The 27,977-nt window shown below is 39.8% G+C and overlaps 1 protein-coding gene across 1 annotated transcript; it reads right to left on the bottom strand.

Moving 5' to 3' along the window:
- Nucleotides 1–27: 27 nt before the first annotated feature.
- LOC137982285 (WASH complex subunit 2-like) lies at nt 28–27,977 on the bottom strand. The gene is made up of 30 exons (XM_068829362.1): nt 27,664–27,977; nt 26,369–26,461; nt 25,468–25,539; nt 24,648–24,719; nt 23,695–23,809; nt 23,543–23,613; nt 23,148–23,241; nt 22,634–22,722; nt 22,111–22,188; nt 21,061–21,183; nt 18,411–18,765; nt 17,682–17,806; nt 16,535–16,595; nt 16,234–16,326; nt 15,680–15,711; nt 15,448–15,610; nt 14,993–15,129; nt 14,582–14,656; nt 13,150–13,448; nt 12,299–12,350; nt 11,500–11,625; nt 10,391–10,874; nt 9,248–9,421; nt 8,461–8,670; nt 7,755–7,840; nt 7,198–7,305; nt 6,119–6,244; nt 4,839–5,822; nt 1,691–1,895; nt 28–1,291 (listed from the first exon to the last, which is right to left on the bottom strand). Exons 1-30 carry the CDS (start codon nt 27,913–27,915, stop codon nt 1,170–1,172), a joined length of 5,076 nt encoding a protein of 1,691 aa, XP_068685463.1. The 5' UTR covers nt 27,916–27,977; the 3' UTR covers nt 28–1,169.

The raw sequence follows: 27,977 nt of genomic DNA, 5'->3' as shown, positions 1-27,977 counted from the left end.
GCGTGGGTGGACGTCGGTGACACTACGAATGCCAAACATAATTTATTTTCCTAAGTGTATGATACCAGCAGCGGAAGTGCTTACAAAGACATCAAAGCTGAGAAGGTTCACAATGAAGGGGGACACTTCAAAGTGCCGCCGACAAAACAAGCATTGTTTCCTATTGAACAGCAGCTCCCTTTTCCCATTACTACAAGTCGACTGCGGGATGCCTGCCATCAAGACGTAAGCAGAATGCTTTATTTACAAATACTACTACATTGTACCATGAGGATCGATGCATAGTTTTGACTACTTTCCTTTCATGTTTCCTTAAAAAATGCGCTTTGAATCATAGACATGGTAACTATTTATATTTACACACCTGGGAGGTCGATCAAAGAAAAAAAAAATTGTTTCTTTGTTTCCAGGGTTTCTCGCGCCTTCCCGACCGGTTGGGACGCAGTATGACCCCGGAAACGAGCTTGACGATGATCGCAAACGCTTACTTCCCCCCCCCCCCCCCCTAATGCAGGGTGAAAGACGCAAGGGACATGGAAAGAAGTTAATGGCTCATGTCAATCAATCAACCTAAGCTTTAGTAATTAATTTAAAAGGCCAGCCTGAAACAAGCGATTTTTTGTACAACAGTATCCTTAACTTTTTGTCATTCTGTGGGAGTTCGTAGTATTTGATTTCACTTCAAAAGAAAATATTTTTCTCAAAAATGACCTGATTGAAATGAGCGTTAAAAGTTATAAAAGACATTATCATTATTATTACAAGTCATTCTTGCGTCAATAAAATCACTTATGCTGAAAACTGTACAACAGCATGTGAATTTCCCTCAGAACTAATACTCAGATTTAGAACTCTGCACAAATACGCTCACTGTTGCTCAGTGGGCCCGAAAGTGAGGTCTGGATTATTATGATTTCACTTCCCAGCGCGTAGTGATTGGGCCAATTTTTAACCAATCCGAGGCAAAAGCAACTCTCATGTGTTTGCCCGCGCTTAGAAATAGCAACGGGTATTTCTTCTGTGTCCTGATTGGCCACTGTGATCGTCTGTGTCTGTTGTGATTGGTCATTGTATTTACTTTAAATCTTGAAGGTGGCCAGCTTTTCCTTTTAGTCAATAAAAATATACTTTGATTTATATCATGCGACTGTCGCTTTCAGGAATTTTTGTTATTTCGAGGTAGCATTCAGGGGATCATCAAAAATACTTGGTACATCATCGTCAAAAATTGAAGGCTTCTTTTCAGACTTCTTCTTTGCTTTTGCGTTTGTCTTCTTGGTTGACTTTTCTTCTGTTAAAAAAAAGGTACCGTTGTAAATCAATAAGTTGGAACCTCGAGTGCCTTTCGAATGAAACTATCTAAAGAAATTAACTAAAGAAAGAGTTAGTTTTTTGGAATTATACCAACAAGGGCACCATGATGCTATATCAAAACAAAGGGTAAAAGGTAAATTTAACGATTTTAAGCTTTTTCTAGCAAGAGATAGATTAAAATGCTACAACAATTGATTGTTTTGAGAAAGGTGCTAGCTAAACTGGAGGCCGTAGTTAAAAGATTCACAAGTTGGCTTTCAAGGAAGGCAAGAACGTTGGGCCCAAATTGTTACGGCAGCGCAGTCCTAACTCACAACTTCCCAAATTGCCCAAAACAAATTAAACAACAATAAAACAAAACTAGAAAAATACAAACCTCCAACTGTCTCGGCAGCGAATATATCTTCTTTAGGCGCAGCCGTAGACGACTTCTTTTTTCTCTTATCCTTGGGTTTACTTGGAATATCACTAAATATATCACCGGAGTCCCCGAATAAGTCATCATCCCCCAGGGGTTTAACAACTTTCTTGGGTTTCCTCTGCTCCGCTTTTTTCACTGCAAATAAATCATCGTCATCTTCCTGCAGATCACAAAAGGACAATCCAAATCAACAAGCGCGTCTTTTATTCACCTGAAACAGCCACAGATTCTCAAGAACTCTTCGAGTAAACTATGCTCTGCCCACAAGCCTTTTTTCAATGATAAGCCTGAACTTTCACGCGGTCAGAAAGCGGAAAATATCTTCACTGGCCTTCACGATAGTTAACAAATCGAAAATGGTTCAGGGTTGTCTGTACTCTTATCGACAACGATAATCGTCATCACAGTGGTCAAAATGTTGTGGACTCACGAGGCGCCAAAGAAAGTGTTTATTTCAGAGCGAGACCAAAACCATGACACAAAGAAAGAGTAAGCGTTGTCTATAACTTTTTAGCAATATGATTGATTTATTTCCCAAAATGAGCGTTCCTGGTTGGGTATTACATTGCGTGACAAATTGACGCCGGCAGCGTTGTCAAGACTCTTATCGACAACGGCAAATTAGCCAATCAGATTGCGAGATTACAAACAATTGTGGTCAAAAAAGCGTTCGTCTTCTGCAATACCCGCTCGATTAACTGTAGCTCATCCTCCTGCCACTGAGGCAGTCTCTCTGGTATTCCTGTTTTGTGTCGAAAATAGCGATTTTCTGTGATTTTGCAGAGAAAGGCCGGAGCAAGAAAAAATTTTCCCTGAAATATGGCCGATTTTTTACGCAAACTAGAAGAAACCAGAGGATAAAAAAACTAGGAAATACCTTTATTTACCTGTTTCTAACATGTGGCCCTCAAATTATGTTGAGTCGATTTTGATGAGGGAGGAAAACCGGAGTTCCAGAGGAGAAAAACCCTTGAGTCATGTTGAAATCGACTGGAACTCAGCCCATATACGTTTGCAGAGGTGGGAGGTCCACAACCTCGCCGTTCCCAGGTTGAGAGGACCAGTCTTTATTGGGCTGCTCAAAGCAATGTTTTGAGTTCGTGGACCATTCAAACAAAAAGCTAATGACTAACAAAGTGGTTACACTTTACACTGAGCTTCGTTTTTATTGAAAATAAAAAAGATTATTTCGAGACTGGAGTCATGAAAAATAATGAAATGCGACAAGGTAGTTCCTACTAGCTTTCAGTTTTAAAGTTAAGAATTCAAATGCGAAATAATTCACATCGAAGTTACGGGGCAGGACTTTCCTCCACTGACATTGGTTTGTTATTTTCCCATAATTCGTAAATATTTGAAAAAGGTGAGAACAAATGCTTTAAAACCATTTGAGTTGTTGAAAGTTTGTTCCCTGCAAAATGCAAACACCATTAAGAAAGAGAGTGGGTGTCACGGAACTTAGACAACGTGGGAAAATTATTCGAATCAACATATTGAAATATTTTATATTTCTAATATTCGCTTGTGGAATCAACTTAAACTTGAACTAGTTTACTCTTCAAGGAGCAAGTTCTATGTTCAACATTTGCGAGGCTTGTGAAACGGCGTTTCTTTTTCAACAAAAACTCTGAATGGCATTCAGCGCTTTCGTTTAAAAAGTTTTTTTTTTTTCAAAATCGTTTACAGTGCGACGCGCCATACCGTGGCCACCCAACAAACATTTTTACAAGTTAGCTACTGATCAAGATATAAAGTTTCAACGCGCAAGAATCAAATGGAGGCTTGTCTGTCGATCAAATCCGCTCACACTGATTGGCTAACTTGAAAAAAATGTTTGTTGGGTGGCCACGGTAAGGCGCGTCGCAGTGTAAGTCGTACATTTCCTATTCATAACCACGGAGACAGAACTTATCCAGAAAAAATGCTAACTCAATCCCACCCCCACAACAGCTGATAACTTTTTTCGGACATGTGGACATCTTGTCAACATACGAAGCATGATCTCAACTTCATTACTCAAAAAACCGAACTCAGGTAACAAATTACAATATCATTGAGTATTTCGTTCGCAGGATCTTCCCTCCCAATTGGTCGAATAGGTGAACGCAAAAGTCCTGGAAACGAGATGGTAGGGCTTTCCGACCAAGGGCCCAATCCCCGATGACTTTTCTGTACCGGAAACCCAACTGTGAAACTGCCATCCACTTGTTTTAAAAAGCTGGTCTTTTAGTATCTTTTCAAGATAACTAAAAGCAAAATGATGGTGAAAAATCGATGTCTCAAAAACCTCTCCCTTCTGATGATAAAGAGGGAATTGTGACACCCGAAAAGTTGCGGGACTTTCGAACGGGCCCCCGAAGCAACTATTTGTCGCTTCGGGTAGAGAAGACGACCCGAAGAGACAAATAGGAAGGCTCCTTCACGGAACTAAGGGAAGTCAGGGTGGGAACTAAGGGAAGTCAGGGTGGGAACTAAGGGAAGTCAGGGTGGGAACTAAGGGAAGTCAGGGTGGTTTAGTGGTCATCAACCGTGCCTCCCACGTCTGTGATCCGGGTTCAACTCTGGTCTCGGGTCGTATGTGGGCTGAGTTTCAGTCGATCTCAAATCTGACTCAGAGGGTTTTTCTCAGGGTACTCCGGTTTTCCTCCCTCCTCAAGATCGACTCCCAGCCTATTCCATCAGGCTGTGGTGCTGCGCTCCGAGGTCATACATGGGTCGTGTTCAGGAGCCGAGCGCCTAGCCGGCAGCACAGCTCCTTTGGTCCGACCTCGTTGAGCTGCGCCCTCAGTAATTCAGTCTCTGACTGCGAGAAAGGGCGATTAGCAGGTCAGGTGTTAAGGTAAAGAAGGGGAGGAAGAAACCTAGGGACTCCACAACTAGCATGAGGGAGCAGTTGGTAAAAAAGGGAGAGTTGAACCATTGAAATTCATGCCAGACGATGTCCTGATGGGAATAGCAAATCGAAGAGTTCTCACAGACATGCAAGTGTCCCAAGAGAAGTCGAAAACAATGCCTATGGAAATTTTTGGAGGGCTAAAAGAGGTGTATTATGGGATTTGCGAAAGTAGATAATGTAATAAAACAGCCAAATAACAATACTTACATCAAAAGCAGACGTGGCCTTGGGTATGGGTTTCTTGCTTGTGGTAGTACTTGAGATCTTCTTTGCAGCATTGTCTATCTTAGGGGGCGAAGTAACGGTAAACAAATCTTCATCTTCGCCAAGAGGTGATGAAAATTTCTTACTCTTGGTTGGTTTTTCGTTTTCCGTCTTGTCTGGTTTACTGCCATTCGTTGCCAAACTCGAAAGAAAATCTTCCGATGTCTCTTCGTTTTTCACCGGCAGTTTGGTCGCAGTTTTAGACGAGTTAGTGTCCATTATATCGTTCTTGAGACTGGAAGCGAACAGGTCGTCATCATCAAGAGGCGTTGAAATCTTCGACTTCGATGCTGTTTCCTTTGAAAATGGCTCGGTTTTTTTCTCATTGCTTACGGAAGAAAAGATGTCTCCATCAAGTGGGTTGGCACTGAGTCTCTGACTCGATGGTTCTGGTCCTGTGGTTTTTCCAGTTTCCTTCGTCTTACCAACGGCAAAAAGATCGTCTTCATTCGGGGAAATCTTACCATTAGCAACAACCGCAGAAGACTTGACTTTTTTACCATCAGAGAAAGAAAATATCGCCGATTCATCGCTGAACAGTTCATTAGGTTTAGACGCCCCTTTCGGTTTTGAAGCAGGTGCAGAGAAAAGTCCTTCCGTTAACGGGTCATCGAGAGGTAAGGATGGCAATGCTTTTTTTTCCTTTATGTCCTTTGAACTTGAGCCCGCAAAACCAAAAAATTCATCACTCATGTCAGAGTCTCTCGTTTCAGTCCTCGGTGGCCGCGGCAGAGAATCCACCTCTGATTTTTCCAGACCTCCAAAAGAAGGAAGGTCTCCCGGCCATGATACCCGCGCACTAGCACTTGCCTCGTCGCTCGGCGTTGCCTCGAAAAGAGTGACGTCACTAGCACTGGCTGTCGCTGCAGCTTTGCGGCGTGCTTGACGCGTTGGAGGGCGCCGCTTAACTTGGATTTTGGCGCGATCCTGATAAAGCAAGAAATTCTGACGTTACTGTGGAGCAAGCGTGAGCCTTTGCATAGTAGACCATTTTCACTGTTTATCAACCACTTACTGAACCAGCGACGGCATGGCAGAAATATGATTTATTAAATAGAGAATGAAAACAGCATTAAAATTCGGGAGTAGGTCGGCCCGAAAAAGGACGTACTTTCGGGGTGTTTTAAAAAGTTAATTCACAATTGGATCATACACATGTTATTTAGTTACAGTTCAACCATGAACTGATAGAACTTTATATTCTCGGGATAAAATAATTGTACCTTGTTGGCATTTTCCAATGTTTTTACAGAAGCCGGCTCATCAAACGATGCAACAGGTGAAGCTGCTTCCCTCTTGGGTGGGGTCGCCCCAGGCCTTAACATCGCTGGATTGAAAGCCAATGATTTCTATCAACAATAACGGAAAGACGACAAGTGATTTTTTAAAATCATAATTAAGTAAAGTCAGGAGCCCATTACCCGGAGCTTCCATCTGTATTGTACCCTTGAGTCAACCCTGTCCCGTATCTTTCTATTTTTAAAACTACTACATTTTGACGTATGTGACGTATGTGACTGAAAACACACGTGAAGTGCTTCACATACGTATGTGACGTAATAAATGGCTGAATATAGGTCTCTTATGATTGGCTATTGTGAAAACACCCAGTAAAGCCCCCCTGTGAGGTGCTTCTAAAAATAGAAAGATACAGGAAAGGGTTGACTCCAAGGGTTAATATGGAAGATGGAGGCTCCGGATAATGGGCTCCTGGTAAAGTACAATCTTCCGGGTGTCTGTAGTCCTGAGAAGGACTGTTTGAGATGACATTGACTGACGTTTTGACAACCTGAGCGGAAGTCATCTTCAGAGTTAAGTGATTTGTGTATCGGACGATCGTTCTTTACTTAACTATGATATGACTCCTGGGTTCAAACAATTTATGATTTTTTAATGGTTACTGAAATACAAGACAAAAATCGCTTTTCCATAAAGAGAAGTCGAGCGTATGACACTGCATGCGACTAACTTAGGGTGCCACATCACTGAGTTAAGGGGGTAAAGCCATTATATTTGGTTCAGATTCTATTAAGGAAAAATAGTGCAGTCGAGCTTACTCCTGGATTATGTCACCTTACAAACATATTCAAAGAACAACTAGACCCTCCTAATCTTCCTTTTCTGTACAAAGTTCGACAAGCGCGAAGCCGAGCAGGTTCCCACAGGAGGAAGCTCAGAACTAGGTCTCGCCTTAATATCTACTTGTCTTAACTGAACTGAAAGGATGACCCCGGCTCATCCGGCACCGCATTCGTTTGACTTCAAGGAAAGCAGTCTTCCTCGAAGCAAGTCTCCAGAATACCTGTAATTTTTCAATTCCAGAGCCAGGTTTGACCGGTGTCCTCTTAGGACTAACAGTTGGAGAGGCAATGGACGTCGCTGGCTTAGGTGCGGGAGCTGGGAGTGATATCTGAAAGGAAAGGTGATTAAAGAAGCCCTGTTGAGTAAGGAATAAATGCGATGGGTCGAGGAGGGGTGACTGACTTTGGGAGATGAAGGTACATGTAACAAGGAGACAACAAAAGAATAAAAACAAATTAACCAAGCTTCTCCTTTTAGAGCGGTTTTCAATTGAGTGTCGAAAGTAATTAGCGAATTGCTTTGGTTTATGATCACTTCACTCAGTGAATAGTTCAAAGTTCTCGCGCCACTTTTTCAACCAATCAGAAATGAAACCAAAACCAATCGTGGCTCGCGTGTGCACATTTTCCCGCGCTTTGTGTCGGCTACGAGTAATTACTTAGAGTTTTGATTGGTTTACTGGATTGTCTCCTTCCTTTTTGATTGGCCAAAGTAATTACTTTGGTTTTGGTTTTACGACATTCAATTGAAAATCGCTCTATTTCAAAATCGTTTTACCTTTTGTTTGGAATCGTCCACTGTTTTAACTTTTGGTTTGGAAGAGAAAAGATCGTCGTCTTCATCGTCATTTTCACCCAAAGGATCTGCAAAAAAGCCATTAAAAAGTCATCTAAGAGTACTTCATGTATAACTTCATCTCTTCAAGAACATTAAAGAACTGTTGACATCAAGCTGCTTTTAAGGCACGTAGGTCAAAAGAGTTAAACGCTAAATAGGCAGCAATGTCGGCTTTGGAAGTAAACTGGGAATAACATTTGCCAGATTAGTATGAAAACATGGAGCACCTTTTCAATTGGGAACCGCAAACCCAAATCAAAGCGCTTCAGCCAATCACAAAAGAGGGAGACCATAAGAGGAGCCAATCACATCGCAGAACGCTCACGAACGAGCAGAAAAAGCCTGAGTTGCAATTGGCCTCTAAATCCTCTAATCAAAGTCCGTTGGCATCTAATTGACCGAAAATTAAAGCGTAGCATTGAAAACACAAAACAATTACAAATGCATCTTCGACACAACTAAAAACCGTTCCATATTATCGATAATCGAACGCTTACAATAGACGGAAATGAAAACCGTAAAGTTTCGCTTGTACAAATGTTCCCAAAACCTTTGTTATGTCTATACATAGCTTAAGCATCCTTTAAAAACGAAATCCACGAAGCAATATAATTTAAACGTCACTCAACTAAACTTGATGTCTGACCTTTCGGTTTATTTGTCATTTTGGCTTTCCCGGATGCCGCTGACAATGATGGCGGTGATTTGCTGGCGCCAAAGATATCTACGCCACCAAACATGGACACCGCACCCACAGGTTTCTTTGGTTTAACCTGTTCAGCAGGCTTTACAGGTTCTGCGGGTTTGACCTCCTCGTTGGTTTTCGAAGTAACTGCTGGTGTTAATGGCTTTGATTCTGCGTAATATAACAAAATGTTAGTTATAATACGTCTTTACCAGCAGTGCGCCTTGTTCACCGTAAGAATATGGGAAAAACTCTACTCGGTATTTTGAATAAGAATAATAGATCTAGAGCAAGGCCTGAAATAATACCAAGGGAGAGGGTGAACAGCGCCTTGACTTTGTTCCCAAGGCCTGTTATCCCCCCACCCTGAGATTCTTAGTAATTTCCTCCATTTTTTTTTATTCAGTCTTCCTAGCTCGATGATTGACCGAAAACCAGACAACCGGAAGCGGAAGCAGAACTACGACGTTGATCGCACGCGTTTTTCCTCGCATAGCTTCAATTTTTCATTTTGTAATCGGTTTATTCCATCGTCTGCGTCCGCTGTTAGTACCCTGGGCCGCGTTGTTCAAAACCCGATTAGCGCTAATCCTGGGTTAACTATCCCAGAAACCAATGCATTGCCATATTAACCCAGATTAGCAGTAACAGGATTTCGAAATGACTCGGACCTGAGTGATAAATCAAGTCTTGAGTGCTTTGCCACTAAGTCGATTTGCTTTGACAGAAGTGTTTACTCCGATCTTACCTACTGCTGGTTTTGTCGGAGTAGAAAATAGATCATCCTCCGTGGAATTACCGAACAAGTCTGAACTGGGTTTGGCCTTGGCTGGTGGAACTAAGGGTTTTGTCGTCTTGGGTTTTGAAGAGAATAACTCCTCTTCGTTTTCGTTGTCAAGGAGATCCGCAGAACTTGATTTGCCTGGAAATGAGCACGTTAGACTAAGAGTTCATTATACTATGGAATTGTGCAATTGTGCCCTTAGTTGACACAGGTTACAGGAGAAAAGGGTTGGCACAAAGGCGAGAGTCGGAATTCTACTTGCACCAATGTGTCCCCAGTTTCAATCCAGGGTCCCGTTTCTCGAAAGTCCCGAAAAGCCCGAAAAGCCATCTGTGAAATTGCCAACCGCTTGTTTTGGAAAGCCGATCTTTTAACATGTTTTCAAGTTAACAAAAAGAAAAATAAATGTGAAGTTTGACGAATTAAATGCTCTCCGTTCTTGAGTTACAAAGGGAATTGTAACACCCGAAAATGGCCCGTAAAGTTTCGGGACTTTCGAGAAACGGCCCCCAGGCCCGGAGCCGGACCCGTTTCTGGAAAGTCCCCAATCTGTCCGGATGTCACAGTTCCCTCTTTATCTTAAGAAGAGAGAGGTTTCAAGTCAACAATTTTTCATAGTTATTTTTCTTTTAGTTATCTTGAAATACTAAAAGAACACCTTTTAAAACAAGCGGACGGCAGTCACGAAAGGCTTCTCGTGCCCGAAAAGTTATTGGGACTTTCCCGCCTGAAACGGGTCCGAGGCACCGCCTCGCGTGTATGCGGGTTGAGTTTAATGGTTGCGTACCCAACTTTGAAGTTTTTTTCCCGGGTACTACAGTTTCCTCCTTCGTCAAAACCAACATTACTACCCCATTACGTACCTAGATGAAAATTACATTCGCAACTCGAGTTGTACCCAATAAGGTAACATTCAATCTGCATATAATATTGCTTAAATCGTATGTGTGGGCTTTATTTCATCTATAATCTTTACTTAGTAATCTTTTCTGTCAGGGGATCCTCCAGAGCTTACTTCTTTAAACCTAGACTAGTTAGCATTAAACAAGTTACATAGCTAACACAAGAAAATTTAGAAGCATAATGAGAACTCTCCATAAAACTCGCCTTCTTTTGTCTTCGGTTCGTCCTTTACCGCTTCCTCCTTGTTTTCAAGAAATGACGGCTTTTTCCCAGCAAACAAATCTACTCCTCCAAACACAGACACCCCTCCGACCGGTTTCCATGGCTTGGAGATTTCAGCGACAACTTCCTTCTTCTCTTCCACTTTCGACTTCTCCTCAGCAGCTTTGCTACCAAACAGGTCATCTTCCTCATCGCTGAACAGGGTCGGTTTCGGCGCAGGTGCTGCTGTGGCTTTGGGTTTTGGCTTGCTCACCAAACCTCCGTCCATGGAATCACGTGACGGCAATGCTTGCGATACCGCCGCTGACAAAGGTGACACTGGCTCAGAAGACTTCTTGGGTGATTGAGATGGCGAAGCAGCAAAAATATCTTCAGAAGTTCCCCCGAACATGCCTTCGTCATCATTATCATCATCATCGGCATCGAAAAGAGACTGCATCTTGGACGAACTTTTCACCTTTTCCTCCTAGGGAGACAATAAGGCGTCCAAACAAAAGAATCGTTATTTCACAGGAGACATGTACAATCTGTTTTCTAAATAAAGTTCAAATGGGAAATACTCGTTATCATTGAAGGGATAGGCACAATATGAATGGATTGCAGGACATAAAAGAACGTTACTAGTCTATCCAGCATTTGAGGTCATTGGTCAAATGTAGATGCTGGACTGGACAAGTGCATTGGTTGGCAGGTGATCAACAAAGGCAGACAAGAAGTCGCTGCATCGACTCCACTACACCACCCACGCACAAGTGGAATAATTTTTATTTCTTCTTATCAGCCTATGCTACTTTTCATGCTGAATGGTTACGAAGGGTGCGTTCGATTGACCCTATTACGGAATAAGAATACGTGGAGTGATGATTTAAAAAGGTATGTCTGGCGCTTTTAAAGCAACAAGGATAATAAATGTATGTTTAAAATACCATTTTAGCGAGTGTTTGATAATGTTAATGTGAATCTCCGTAAAAACGAAGGATTTCTAACTTCTATTCCATGTATGCCTATTCCGGAATACGGTCAATCGAACGCGCCCTAAAAGTGAGCTTTCGTTTCAAAATTTCAGCCTGGTGTGTTTACTGGAAGTGTACCTTCTGCACTTTTTCCTTTGGTTTGACAGTAGATGATGGGGCAGGTGCAGAGGGCAAAGTACTAAACAAGTCATCGTCATCATCATCAACAAGTTCTAAGGCTTTGCCATGAGACGGCTTGGATTTCTGCAAAAAAGAGCAGAATAATTTAGTGCCCTCGATTCTACAGATATACCTTATACTTTCGGATAAATCTTCAAATATGACCATTCAACTAAAGCCCTCTGAGCACAACTTTTCGATGCTGCATCTCGTTATTCCATTAAAAGTCGCCATTATATCCATGTTTCAAGCTTTAAACTAGCATCACTATCAAAGAACTGTGATGCAAGAGAAGAAGGAGAAGCCTCCGTAGCTGGCGGTATTGGTTGCGAGAGAGACAAATTAATGAACGACAAAGCCACCCCTCCCCATTCTGTCGCACACACCTGCATCATACCTAGCAAATTTGCAGGGTATGACACATGACTTAACCTGAACACAATGATCAAGTAGTCCTAACCATTCAGCATTTTCTAACCTGGGTGTAGGGATGGCACAGTGGTGAGAGCACTCGCCTGCCACAATGTGGTCCGGGTTCGATTCCTCGACTCGGCGTCATATGTGGGTTGAGTTTGTTGGTTCTCTACTCTGCACCGAGAGGTTTTCTCCGGGTACTCCGGTTTCCCCTCTCCTCAAAAACCAACATTTGACTTGATTTGCGTTGATTGTTAATTTCACTTTACAGCGTCCCCAATTAGTGCTCCAGTGCTAAATCGACAAGACACTTAATAAAATTCCTTTCCTTTCCTTTCCTTACCTTGACTTCTTCTTTTGGCTTCTCTTTGCTTGGTTCAGTCTTGGGTGGTACTCTGGTCATGAAAAATGAGGTAAAGATTCTTAAAAACAAAGCTGACATAGGCCATAGACCTGAAAATCTCTGCCCTAAGAATAGCAGTCAGTACACTGGTCCCTGGGGGAGTCAAGATAGCATAGTGGTCATCAACGGCACCTCCTACCGAAGCAATGGAAAGTGGGCTGAGTTCTATCTCAACCCGACTCTAAGGGTTTTTCTTTGGGTCCTCCGGTTTTCCTCCCTCATCAAAATCAACTTCTAGCCAGCTTGGGGAGTGCACCTCAGATGGGTCTCCCACCATTTGCACTCTTCCCTTCAGACTCAAAACAGAGTTACAATAAAATTGGGAAAATCAGATCAATCAACAAGGTGGGATTGCCATGGACACGCATTACGCAACATGCCTCAGCTGATATCACTCATCTGCTGGATACTGATTTAAACAATGGATAGCAACATCCACCCACTAAACAACTAAAACCAGAAGTCTATAGGTTGCACCACCCTTTATGCACTTTTTCCCACGCTCATAATGAATTTAATAATAAAATATTTAAAATACCCTGACTGCCTTATCAAAAGCACCGAATTTCTAATGAATAGACTGTTGAAAAAAATCACCTGGTTAGCAAAATCCAAACAAAGATTAATTTTCTAGTTCCTTTAACAAAAGGACCCAAAGGAAAGAGCTTTAGTTTCTTAATTTTTGATAGAGATTGCTGACAATCATGGAAACTGTCAGTGCTAAATCCCTTTCTTTTGGGTTTTCTTTGAATGAATACCAAATTCAAAAACACTAGGAACTAGAAGTATACCCATTTGCATTTGAAGTGGCTGTAGCAGCAAAGAAATCTTCATCTTCATCTTGTTCATCATCATCAAACAAACTGATTGTTGTCTTTGCTTTTGGTTTGGACTTCACTTCAGCTTTAGCCTGTGGCCTTGCAGCAGGCACTCCAAACAAGCCTCCCCCCTCATCCTCATCATCATCACTGAACAGTCCTCCCCCTGACTTAGGTTGTGTTGGCTGTGTTGCAGGGGGTGGAACTTCCACTGGGGTTTTCTTTGGTGGCAAAGCTGCTTTAGACTGGCTGAATAGGTTGCTGCCCTCCTTCTATCAAAATAGAAAATTTGATGCTTTTTAAAACCTAATCAAGGCTTGACAGAAACACTTCATGGAAGATAGACGAGGTACATTAAGGGCTGTACAGTATGCATGGCTGCAATAAGTATTATGTATTATTAATAACATTTTAAAATAATTATTGTGGTTTCATTGAATCGCATACAAATTTCAGGTTATATACAGTGTAAAAATATAATTCTTGCAGAGATGAAAAATCACTATTTTTTTTACAGTACCTCATGGCCTTCAAAAACATTTTTTGTTTCATTTACATGGCTTTTGTTCTTTTGTATACACCCTGCTACATTTTACAATTTTAATGTGATTCCATACAACAACAAAAATATGAAAACATTACTTGCTGTTTGATACTAAGTTTGCACAAGAGACTTAAAGTCAATGATGAGAACAGAGTTGGGGAAGTACCGGTATGTACAGGGGTCAGGTGAGTTGGGGTGGGATAAGGGGATTGAGGACATTGAAAACATACACAAGGGTTATCGACCAACCTTGTTCGGTCAAGATGGTTGGATATTGGCCAAGTTATTTTTTTGCGTGCATTTTGCATGCTCGGGTAGCCAATCACAGCAGGGGATGTGGTTCATCTTGCTTGCTCACAGAGCTTGTCATATAATAAAGTGTAATAAAAGCTAGTGTAAACAAGGGACAAGGAAAAAAAAAAAGGAAAAGGGAGGAAAAACAATGAGCCAGGAAAGGGTGTAAAGGAATGAAGTGTTCTAGCTCATTGTATCTACATTGTCGTTCAGAATCAAAAGAGTCTTGCTCCACCACTGAGTTTTTTACACCAGTCATTTAATAGCTTAACTAATACAATATGGCAATCTTCAGGTCAAAATTAATAAAAGCATTTTATTTAAAGACGAGAATGTATAAATGGAAGTAAAAAAGAAAGCAAAAACTTTATGAATAAGGGCATTAACTATTGGGATAACACGAGAAGGCATGACAGATCAAAGGGAAGAAGAATTATTAATGTTGTACACATAATTATACAAAGCAAACGTTAGAAATAAGAGAGGCAAAAAGGAATAGATATACAAAAAAGGGGGAAGGAATGTTCAGATGCAAGAGACAGTACTGTAAGACTGCCAGCACTGTACCTTTTCCCCTTCTGTCTTCTTGCCTATCAGTGGAGGAGGTGAACTACCAAACATTGACACGGCACCAGCAGGAAGCTGAAATGCACCAACACACAAATAAATGTTATTATAAATTAACATCTGTAACCATGAACAACTATTCGAAATCCACAAAATGGAAGAGGCCAAAGGTAAATACACCAGTATTAAATTATGGCTGGCAATATGTACCACAAAAACTATACAGTCGTGTGAAATACTGCTCAAAACTGAGGATTTCAAACAGACTTTTTTGACATCAACTGATGGCGTTTTCATGTACAAACGACCATAACAAAGAGTAGTAATGGGCCAACACTAAATTATATGAACACGTGTGTATGAGTTTGTACATGAACAGTACAACTATTAGAGATAAAATAATGCTCACACCTTTTTCTTTGGTGGAGCCACATCTGCTTCTTTTGCTGGTGCCTTTTCACTGAACAAATCACCATCTTCGTCCTGGTCGCCGTCATCCCCAAAAAGGTCAACCTTCTTTGTAGATGATTTCTTTGTTATAGAAGTCTCTGTTCAAATTGTTCAAAGTCATCACAAAGAACTAAGTTCCCAGAAGAATAACAACAATGACAGCAACTACCAGTACTCTAAAGAGGAAACTTTATCAAATTGAATCTTTTGCTAACACAGGACACTTCGGAGAGGCAGGTACAAAACACAGGTCGCAGGGCACACGTCACCTTTTATAAATGTTTAAGATGCTTTCTGTATTGGGAAAACAATGACCTGTGACCTATGTTTTGTACCTGCCACACTTCAGAGAGTTTCAACGGAAGGAAGGAATTATTAAATTTGGCACAAAGAAAACTACTTTTCACATGACATACCTTGTGCTACTATGGATGCAGAAGGTTTTGACTTTATGTTAGTAAACAAATCATCCTCGTCATCACCGTCAAAAAGTCCTCCCCCACCCCCTGCAGCCGTGGGCTTGGGTTTTGGCACAGGCTCTTCCACTGAGCTTTTTGTTACCTTGCTGCTTGCAGAGTCCTGATATTAAAAGAATTCAATCAAAATTTAAAGGATAAGAAAATCTCTCCAAACAAGGGAAAAACTCACCTCCTTTGTTGGCGACCCAAACAAACCAGAATCTGCAAAAAAAAAAAGGAATCTTTGGGTTTCAATATTCAAAAAACTCATGAACCGTCAATCAGTGGTATATACAATCTGAAGATTGTGAGATTAACAAATAGATTCCATGTTGCCGTGCGTCTGTTCAGTAATAGATCACAGATGACGTCAAAACGTGGTAAGAACAAAAAAGTGGCACACGAGGCGATAGCCTCTGAATATTATTATTGAGAGGAGAAGAAAGTGTCCAATTCATGAACATGTAACTCTGCTCTTCAGGTAAGCATCAACAGTTACAAAGCCCTTCACACAAAACTATTTTGTCACAAAATATAGAGTTGACCTTCAGACTTAAACATGATGATGTTTATCAACATTGAGCATGCATGCACCTCACTCCTGGAAATAAGAGCTGCTATGTGATTTTCTGGAGGAACCCCAAATTATGAGGAACACTACAGCACATGTTCATGAGTCAAGCAGAGTAACTGTTATTCTAAGTCGGAGTCACTCATTCACAACAACCAATAATTAAAACTGACCTCCAAAAATAGAAACTGCCCCAGCTGGAAGTTTTTTGCCACTAGCTGTGCTCCTCGCTCTGGGTTTAATTAACACGGACTCTTCATCTTCAGCTACATGCACAAGACATAAAAAGAACTTGTTACTCAAAAAAAAAAAAAAATGGAAATCACACCAGTTCGAGATTTTCATTCTGTTAACTTGTTAAGCTCAGCACCCTAGTTTGCTCCCAAATGTCAGCTTTGGATTACTTTATCAACTCAGCTGGTACTAAAAGAAGACCTAAAAAAAAATTAATAGTACTTTTGCAAGGAAACACACCTTCCTTAGGCTGATCCTTTTCTTCAGTTTCTTCAGGCTTGTTATCAGCAAATATGTCTTCCTAAAGAAAGTCACTGTTTGTTAAACAGATACAAGACTCAAATTTATTGCAGTGAAATGAATTGAATTCATGTACACTGTACAATATACCAAACCCCTAAAGAGTCCTTTTCCCCCACTCAATAATTATTGGTTAAACCTGGGTTGAGTGGCAAAGTATAACCCTGAGTTAAAACGGCAACAGAAATAGAATGATTCCCACAATCATATTTTAGATGTATGTTAGATGCTAAAACAATAATCCTTATTATTATTGGTGAGTTAAATATCCACATATTCACTGGTACTGAACTGAGTAAGCTGATATGAGAAAGTCATCGTCATTAGACAGACCATATTCAAAAATGGCAGCTAATGAATTGTTACCAAGCATTTTAATCAGTCTTTTGCCCTTGTTCTCTCACGTGCTAACTACAATGAGTGGCAAAGTAGTTGAGACAATGCACTGGAAAGACAATGTCAATAATTATAAAAGATTCATGTCTACATTCGATTTTGCACTTGTGTTTTGCCCCCACCCCCATTTAATGTTGGTTAAGTCTTGCCAATATAAAACCAATATTGTTAGCCCTGGAGAGGGGATTAGATGGAACAAATTTCTCCAACATTGCTAAAAAGGGTAAGTGTCTCATTGAACCTTTTGTCACTTATAGTAGCTTCCTTAGCATGGATAAAATACAAAAGCAATGCTTCCCTTTAAAGTGAAGTTAGTTAGTCTTATTTGCACAAACTAAGGCAAAATGATTGAGAAGCTGGGTGCATAAACACAATGCAGTAAGAGATTTCCCAGGCCATCTCTCAATTTTGCTCAAAATTGGCTGAAGTTTTGCATGTGGCCTAGAACTGAATATAAAATGTTGACCCTAAACTTTCCCCCTCTCATTTCAGCTTCATTTTCAAGAGAAAACTCCAAAAAAAAACCATTTTCTTGAAATTTCAGAATGAATGGGGTGGTGGCACAGCTGATAATGTGAGAAATGCTGTGCGTAATAATCTGGTTGGCTAGGATTACCAAAGGTAATTTGCAACCAGCATTTGAATTTACTGTGTGCCATTTATGAGTAGGGTCTATGTGCTGCATAGGTACCTTGTCTCCGTCAACATCATCAAACAGATTTCCTCCTCCACTAAACAATCCTGCTCTCTTTCCAAATGGTGTTCCTTCACTTTCAAAGAGACCATCTTGCTGGGGACTAGACTTGCTAAATAATTCTGATTGCGAGAGAAATAACCACTAGTTACCAGCCTTCTCAAAATCGGCCGGTCGACGGCTCAATGAGCCGCCTCCTCAGAAAGCTTGACCGTCTCCTTCTAGTCAGAAAATGTCAGACACAATACATTTTAAGCTCGAACGTGAAGTCACTGGAGATATTTTAAAACCGTGAAAAAAGTTTGTTTGACGTACAAATTTTGGGTCCACAATATTTTTTTGCCTCGCGCACATGAAATGTTTATTTAACTAGCATTCCAGTATTTCTCATCAGACTCCAAGCAAGTGTCAAATCCATATGTGAAAGTTTGTCGCTTTAAATCCACCAGATTGCACTAAATTGCATCTGTGAATGTCTAAATTTTAAAAAATCCGTAGGGGAGCATGCCCCGAGACCCTCCTAGAAGCTTGCATCCTTTGGGCACTCGCTTGGGTGCCTTTAGCACCAAACCTTCTCCACCTTCTTTATGACCTGCTCCCAAAAAATATTTTGAGAAGGCTGAGTTACAATAAATTATTATTTGACCGCACCAAAGTATCTAGCAAAGCAATAATAAGTATAAGATCTATAATAATAATTATAGTTATTATAAATCTTATACTAACCATCTTCAGCAGGAAGAGATTGTTTTGTGTCCACACTACTATAACTTGTCTTACTGCCACGTCGATTACCATGCTTATGCTCTCCATGAGAATCAGACCTGTCTTTTTTGCGGTGATGATGATGATGATGTGATTTTGCATTCTTCATCTTCTTGTCACCATGGCTTTTCTTGGTAAGGCTGTGCTCTTTCTCTTGCACTTCAGTGATCTGGGGTGCCTGATTCTCATTATCGCTCCATTCATCGTCACCTGTCTCATCATCATCAACCTTGTGATTTTCGACCTCTTGTTTTTTGATAGGTACAGCACCAATTTTGGCTGCTAATTCTGCAGCAAAGTCAAGGCCACCTTTGGGCTACAAAAGTAAAAAGAGTAACAGCTGTTTGCACATCAGTTACAGAATAATTATTGAGTGGGTAGATTGCTGAAACTCCACGCAGAAAGTGATGGGTTCGAATTTCAGAGACAAACCCAAAACCCAGGACTTAAATTAAAATTACATGGTGTGATCATGATTATCGTGAGTTCAGCAACATCTACCTACACCTGTAAGCTTAGATGATTGTGCGATGACATGTTTGTGGGTGATAATGTTTTGAAGCTGTTTGCCTTTTAGAGTAATGTCATGTGGAACATACAATATATTTATGTAAGTTTGTTTTTTACGCACCAAGCCATAAAAGAGTATTACCGGTAATGGGTGACTTTAATAACCCTCACACTTCACTACATACCCTGTAGAACACAGACATGGCCAAGACCATCAAGAGGGAAACTCATTATCATCTACAAGGCTGTGCTCTAAGGAAAATTTCGGGGAGCCCTTTGGCTCCCAAACATTTCAGCTGGGGTGCCCAGCCCTTCAAGTGGGTCGCCCGAATTAATTCATTATATCTGAGATCAGCAACGCAGCAAGATCTTCATCCATCTCTCTCTCAACAAAACAATGCTGCTACTGCTCTGGTGATCGTTGAAGAAAAACCAGCAGCCCGTCAGACTTGAGAAAAATGGCAATGCCACCGATGTTTTTAAGGTTTAAAAGTGAAAACGTTAAGACCGATTGTGGCAGGTTTATGTAAAAACGTTTGGGTCTAATACAGGTTGGACCTTTTTACTGGTTAGTTGGGTTGAAAATAAATTTTCAAAACGTGAATAAATGCCGCTAGATTTCCGTGGAGCTTTTGTGAAAACTGCCGTGAAACAATGAAACCACCGCGGCTCAAGTCATCTTGATCTGGATGAAAATCATCGCTACAGGACAGAACTAAACCATTTTTTCCTTATATTATCGGTAAAATGTTTAGTGGAATGAGCTTTTTGTGGATTCAGTCGAAGCGCCAGCCACAGCGTTATTTGTTTAGGGCACGCAATGATTTGTCACGAACCAAAGACAACGCGGGCAGCCTTCTCAAAACCGGCTGGTTGATGGCTCAATGAGCCGCCTCCTCAGAAAGCTTGACCGTCTCTTTCCAGTCGGAAAATGTCAGAGACAACAAATTTTTAGCTCTAACGTAAAGTCACTGGAGATATTTAGAAGCTTGAAAAAAGCTTATTTGACATACAAATTCGCGTCCGCAATATTTTTTGTATCTGCATATGAAGTGTTTAGTTAACTAACATTCCAGTATTTCTTATCAGACTCCATGCAAGTGTCAATTTCATATGTGAAATTTTGTCACTTTAAATCCCCCAGATTGCACTAAATTGCATCTGTGAGTGTCTAAATTTGAAAAATTCCCTAGGAGAGCATACCCTCAGACCCCCTAGAAGGTTGCATCCTTTGGGCACTCCTTGGGTGCCTTTAGCACCAACACCGTCTCCACTTCCCTTATGACCTGCTCCCCAAAAACATTTTGAGAAGCCTGCGCGGGATTGCTCTGTTTCTAAAACAACAACAAATAGCATGATATCTTTCCCTTTTCTTATTTCGTTATTTCATAAACAGGGGAAAAACAACCATAACCTAAATGTATTTTAGCCAAGCAGGCACGGCCGCGAAAAATCGTAAAAATATTACATTTGCTTAAACTGCGATTCCCAGGTTCACACAAATGTAAATTGCACCGCTTCGCCAGCCGCGCTCTACCGCTGTCAGAGCAGAAGTAACAACTAAAGCTATAACCAATAAATGCCAAACTCCACGTTCCAAATTTAATGCCATTTTTTGAGAAAATCGACATTTGTGCAGCCACCGGCCATCACGTGCAAAGTCACGGATTATGTTACATGTGAAATCATTTTGAACGGCCTTTGAACCGATTGTGTCGTACGAAGAAAAAACGGTTTCTAAGAGGTTTCGTAAACTGTAACCACCAACATATTAAAACTTTTAGCCACCTTATTTGCTAGAAATACAATAAGCCAGAGTGCCCGGCCGGGCGACTGGGTAATTTGTCTCACTCGCTGAAGCCAAATGTTACCTAGTCGCCTCAGGCGACCGGGCGTCATTAGAGCACAGCCTTGCTCTACACTGTACGGTGTAGAGATATTGTCATTATACAGAGAGAAATAATTTTTATATATTAACATACAGAACATTAATGATAATTATTATTTTCTGAAATGAAAACTCAACCCCACTGACTTGCAATATGAACTCTTTGAAGACAAATCTTACCAAAATGATCACAAATGGTTACTTTTATTCTACCTTCTTAATATGTTCTTGATGGTCTTTTTCTTCCTCATCACTTTCCTCCTCTTCCTCATCTGATTCGGGCTTTTTCTTTTTTTCTCCAAATAAATCATCTTCATCCTCCTCATCAGTTTCAACCTTCCATTTAAAATATTAAATGACAGAAATAAAAACTTGAATTAGTTCAATATTACCATTACTGATGTCAAGATTGGATATTAAATATCGTTTAATTTTCAACTTCGGATAACTGAATAATTGAATACAACTTGGCTTTAACCCATTGACTCCTAGGGGTTCCCTACTGACCAGTAAAATCGTCTGGCCCCAGTTGTTCAAAAGGTGGATAACGCTATACACCGGATAAATCACTATCCATTGGATAGCGCAGTTGGTTTCGCTATGACTTATCCACTGGATGGTGTGATTTATCCGGTGGATAGCTCTATCCATCGTTTGAACAACTGGGGCCTGGCGTTTAAGACAGAGTAAATACTACAGCTGTACAGTAAGTTAATAGTCGTTTTAGGCCGGTGAAAGTGGTGAAAGTGTTCAGTGAGTGATTATCCCATTCATCCCAAAAGCAGCTCCCAATGAGGAATAAAATCCTTTGGTGTTAGGAGGGAAAGGGTTATCAGACTGGTTACAGCCAACCCAGCGCAATGCACCTTGTTTGCTATTTACCATTTTCATATCCAATGCATGCTCATGGAATAAATGTTAAAATAGAACTTACTTTATACTCCGCAGAATATCATGTTTCTGATTGATTAATGGCTAATTCATGCATAAATAGGTTACAAAGTGAAATAGGGAAGTTACGACTAGTACAATTTTGAGAACTTAATAAAACATAGTGAGTGACCATAAATCACGAAATGCACTCATGTTCATATGATTTCCTATACTAACTGCCTAGAATATCCATGAGGGCTAGCTATAGTGGTCCCAGGCATCTAATATTGACTTATCATAATATTATTATTAGTCGATAAATGTGTGGCAAAGAATTAAGAAAAGTGTTACATGTATTTGCAAAACGTTTTAAGTTTAATGGCACACAACCTTGGCTTTTTGCTTGTGTTTTTTCTCCACTTCTTTTGATTTCTCAGTTTCTGAGTCACTTTCACTTTCTTCCGAAGTCTAACACAAAAAAAGAAAGTAAATTACTCAATGAGTTTAGTCATTTTATTTCTTGACAATGCCACCTTGACACCTAAGCCAATCTGAAGGAATGATGGGAACATTACAATGTAGTTTCTCAATACGCACAGACAGCCACGAAATTTAGCATTGGCTGCTTTGATAAATAAGCTTTTTCCTTCTCGACTGAAGTACATGTAATTTGAAACAGAATCTTTAAAACCTTTCATCAACTTGACTCAAGTCACCTTAATCTATGTTTATGGAAGCTCCTGGGTCCAGTTGTTCAAAAAATATAAACCATGGTTTAATTGAATTTTCCCCGTCAAAAAAGCCTTATCATCATTCTATAATTTATAGTAAAATGAAAAAACAGAGGTTACATTTTATCCGCACACATTCTCCCAAAGAAGAGATACATAAACCTACATGAAAAAGAACTTACTTCAGTCCCTGATTCAGTGCTTTTTGATGATGCGGATTCACTTTCACTGCTACTAGTTTCTGATTCTTCTTCCTCCTCTCTTTCGTCTTCTGTCAATTTCAAATAAAAACATGAAACAATATAGGGCAAAACCTTCATTATGGGCAAAAACTCCCATAATTTTTCTGATTATGTATAATGGAACTCTAATGCTACTGGAGATCACAACTCAATTTCCTCAGAAAAAACAAAGTTTGTTATTAGCATCAATGCTGTAAGATCAATCTTTTTACAGCGCCGGCTGTGTACATGTGGTGGACAGCGCTTTGGACTCCCAACCACACACCTGGATCAAAGGCTTGCTCAGTCCCCATCTTGTTTCCTTGGAAAAGAAAATTTGCTCCACAATGACTCTCTAAACCCAGGTGTATAAATGGGTACCCACTAATACTCTACAGCTTGTGTGTGACTACTTATCTTTTACTAAAACACAGGATCGCGTCCCTTATAATTTTCTTCATCTTTAATTACATACCTTCTCCAGAGGATTCTTCAAGTCCTACAAGATCATCCCTTAAGAAATCTGCTGTGCCAATCAGATGGGGTAACAAGCGATTTGCATACACATCCTGGAAAGAAACATACAATTAATGTCACTTGGCCAAATAATGGAATATTCTCCCTGTAATGGCATGTACTTTACGTCTAAATTTGAGGAGTTCTGTCTGATTTATTATTCACGTCTTTTGAATTTTTTTTCATTTCCATGAAAAATTTCCATGAAAAATTATACCCATGTGGATAATAAAAGCATCTTAAAAATTCCAAACTACTTTTCTCATTTGGCCTAAGGGTTCCCTCTTCTAGTGTGACAGAAAATTTCCCCTGTAGAAGAGACATATATGGAATATTTTCTTGAAACAAACTAACCTTTGGTTCTAAAATAACTTGTGGTTTGAATCCTGTCTTGACATCATCTTCTTCCTCTTCATCATCTGATTCTGTTGAAATAATTTTTAACACACTTAAAATGATGAACAAGCATGTTCAACATTTTCTTGTCAATGTGGGAAGCTACTTACGCTCTGTTGTAAGCTCTAGTGTTACAAATGCATTGTCCATCACACTGATACCATGCTTGAGAGCTTCACTGAGCTTGGGAATAACTTCTGCTTCTCTTTGCTCTCTTGTTTTTGCCTTGAAACAAAAATGCAACAAACCTTAAGCTCAATGAAAGAAGTTAAAAACTTTGTAAGCTGCGTGGCACTCGTTACTACAATAAGAAAATAAAAGTTGACAATGTTGCTGAAATTTTGGCACTTTCAGCAACATTCTCAACTTTTATTTTCTTAAGCTCAACATGCTGTTAAAATTTTGAAATGATAGAGCTGTGCTAAGCAAGTTAAAGCTTGTCGATGGAAGAAACCTGACAACACTAAGCAATTTTAAAGGCTAGGTGCCCACAGAGAATCTGAAAGGGTCAAGGACGGATCAGCACTTGGGGGTAGCACGACATTGTCACTACATGTACGTCTTTCCTTTAATTTCTTGGATGAGGTGTCCAGTGGTTGGTTGGGTTTCTGCCATGAGTTTCTGGAAAATTGGACATGGGTGAGACCAATGAATAACTTTAGGAAGAAAAGAAAACATGCAGTATTGCTAAAATAATGCTACTGTTTAAAAAGAGGAAGATGTACACGTAGGGTTAAACTAACTTTGAGACAATTTTGGAGATACAATACAATACATACTTAATTGACCGCTCCTCATAGGCGCTTTTCAGGGCGAATGAAACACAATCAATGAAATGATGGAACAGAACAACAACAGCAATTTTAAGAATCCCAACTGGCTGGAGGCAAACCAGTTGCCTATTTACAAGTGCAGCTGTGAAGTTGAACCAGGGCCTACTGGTAACAAATTCTGCAAGTGGTCAGAGTGGATCTTGAACCCGGGATCTCCTGATCTCAAGGTAAGTGCCCTAACCACTGGGCCACTCTGCCTCCATAGCCAGTTAGCAGTTAACAATCCTTACCTTTTCTGGCTCAGTTGTTTTTTCCTGTTCCTCACTTGTTTCATCTTTACTTAAATCTTCTTCATAAATACGCTAAATGAAAGGCAAACCAAAACAGAGAACTAACTCTTCTGAAATTAAAATGGAGACTCCAGTACACAAGTGCAACTACTGAAAGATTTTATGAAGAATAAAAAAGATGATATGCTACAATCTTGAACAGATTAAGTGGAAACCTGAGATCACCCCTCCCCCCCCAAAGTCAATGATGGGAAAATGATGTGTTATGGCCTTCACACCGCTTCATCTTTGATTTATGGGGAAGGGGGCATTTCTGTTCCATTTTATTCTGTCCAAGATTGTAGTTGCTTAACTGCAGGCAAAGGAACAACCTCAGTAGGACTAATATCTAATTTACAAAAAAAAATAATGAAATGTAATAGGATTGATTCCTACTTGGAGCTCTTTGGGTTTTTTCCAAAGTACACCACAGTCAGTGTTGATATGTAACCAATTTTATCATATCTCTCACTTAGTTCATGCGCTGTGATTGGTCAATTTTGCAGGCCTTTTTCTACTAGTACGGCCCACTGTCGGCTGCTAGTTTTTTTAACCTAAGAGATATAACAAATATCTTAGTAACTAACATCGTTTTCTCTGTCCGTACTGTAAGTTACGGATCCTTGTTTTTCCCTCATTGATTTATGGCCCGCACGCTTTGCACTTAAGCAATAAATCAATTGGAAAAAACTTGGTCTGTACCTTACAGTGCGGACCTCGAAGTTGGATACTATAAAAGAGGTATCTATCTCCTTCACAAGAAATAGCCTCAAATACTCACATTTTCAATAAATTGATTATTTGACAACATCAAAAAATCATTCATTGTATTCTGTACTTTAGAATTCATCCCCTGTCAAGAATAGACAAAATAATTAATAATGTTGTCATCATTTTATGAGATATGACCAGTTACAGCTATGTAATGCATGACCAGTTGTTTTGAAATTTGAACTAGGAATTCAAATTTGCATGCCAGTTTTGAACTTTGCTCTTGAGATTCTGAGTTCCCATGGATATTTCCTCAAAAATAATTAGCTATGAATTTTCATTTTATTATAAAATAAACAGTGTTTCAAAAGTGAAAACTATTTCAAGCTATTGATGAATTATTGTTCAGTTGCAGCATTTTTCGCAGCAACTGTCAGAAAAATCTTCCAGATTCCATTCAAATCTCGGAAGCTCCAAAGAGGAATTCGAATGTTTTATTTCAGTCTTGTGAATACTGGTCATGCCTGACATAGCTTCACTGTAATTTAAATGAGAATGCTTTTTGACGAAACTTTCTTTGATCCTACTTTGCTGTGATGTATGAACAGGTACATCTAAGAACCAATATTACATGTACTTATTAATAAACTAAAAAAGTTATGCCTGTTTCTCAGAAACAGCACCCAAAGATACATTGTATGAGAATGTATGTTGAGTAATTTTGTATTTTCAAAGACAAAACTGTAGAAACCATATTGCTTATGAGAGATTTTTATGGTTCAAGAGATGTCTCTATACAATCCTTACTAAGATCCCTTGTTTGAGAACCCACCATTGACTTTCACTAATTCCATCACTACTTAAATTTCAATACCTTATAGTATGAAGCAGCATGGTCCACTGGTATATGTAAAAACACATTGACGGACTATAATATGATTCTACCTTATATTTATGTTGTTCAAGCATACCTTTGTGCTATTAACCAGTCCATCCACCTGGGTCTCAATTTCATGAGTCTGTGAAATCATTTTCTGAGAAAATTCTTGCAAGTAAAGAAGAAGCTGGAGATTTTTGAAAAACAAGCAGTGCCAAGTAAGTTCAAAACCAAAACTAAATTTTGCAATAGGCTACTTTCGAATTGTGCAGCAACAAAAGAACAGAGTCGATCGAGGTTCAGGGGAATAATTAGCATTTTGTATTGTCCAGAACAAAGGAAAATGCAATTTATTCCTCCGAACCTCGACCCTGTTCTTTTGTTGCTGCACAATTCGAAACTAGCCTATTCTAGTTTCCTATCTTACTCCACTCAAAACAATAAGGACAAGGAACCTCTACAAGCTATCAGCAGCAAGTCAAATCTTGATGCTCCAGTACTGTACAATTGCCAAATACAAGGAAGTTTATGGGCACCCTGTAGCAATGTAATGCTTGGCTTTGTATTTCTAAATTTTCATCCACATTGATGCAACTACAAGAATATACCAAAGCCTAATAATACTTGTGTTTAGGCCTCCATTACTAGTGAAAACCAAGCTTAATGCAAAATATAACCAAATACCTCTTTCTTGTTTCAAATTACAGTGTAAGAGAAGAGAGGTACAACATTCCTTGCTAAAGAAATATCAGACTTAAAGTATTTCCTCATGGGAAAACTAATTTCCTTGAATGAATATTAATAATAATAATAATAATAACAATAAATGCATGCCAATTCTATAATTTGCATGTACATATAAGTCCATAAGGAAATGTTTTAGGATGCTGTGTTTATTTGGCTATTTTGAGTCAACATCACTTAAATTTTGCTTGAACTATCATAAGCTATTTCAGGCATTATGCATAGAAGCAACTTATATTTTTTGATTTTTAGAACGATCATCTGTTCCATGTTGGGGCGTTTTAATGGACTTGCTGTGACCAATACTGGCCCTGCATTTTAGTCAATTTAGTCAATTTAGTATTACCTAAGATCACACTGAGTGACAAAAAAAATTCTAAACTTCTTTTTTCAAAGTAAACTAGTTCGTCCGATACCGTGGGTAAACTGTTAAAAAAAAGTCTGAACACGTGAAAACTAAGCAATAATTCAGGGATGAAATAAGGAAAATAAAAACTTGAACTGATGTTATTATATATTGTCACTTAAAGAAAGTTGACGATGTCACATTTAACTCACAGTCTTAATCCAACCCAGGATATGTCAAACTGAAAATTACAGAATCTTGTCATAAACTAAGGAAGCCTTAGAAAAACAAAATCGTACCCCTGAATCGGCTGCTAGTGTCCAGTTTGCAGATCCTTTCCTCAGTTCCTCGACTGTCCATGGTCTCTCCCATATTTTCTTTTCGCCTGGTTGTGAGGTACCAGGCTGCGACATCCCTTCTACACTTGAGGATTGCAAAGACGGCACGGAGGCTTCAGTTGGGAGAGACGGAGGAGGAGGAGGAACAGGTACAGGATCCTCTACAGGAGGAGGAGGAGGCGGCGGTGGTGGTGGTGGAGGAGGAGGCGCCATCTTGAATTTCTACTCGGGGAGACACGTGACTTTTTAAATTGCTGTCAACTTCCGGGCAACTC

The sequence above is a fragment of the Montipora foliosa genome, chromosome 13, assembly GCF_036669935.1.
Source record: "Montipora foliosa isolate CH-2021 chromosome 13, ASM3666993v2, whole genome shotgun sequence".
In the NCBI taxonomy this organism is placed as follows: Eukaryota; Metazoa; Cnidaria; class Anthozoa; order Scleractinia; family Acroporidae; genus Montipora; species Montipora foliosa.
The sequence above is the reverse complement of the archived record's forward strand: the minus strand, read 5'-3'. Positions and strand labels throughout refer to the sequence as shown.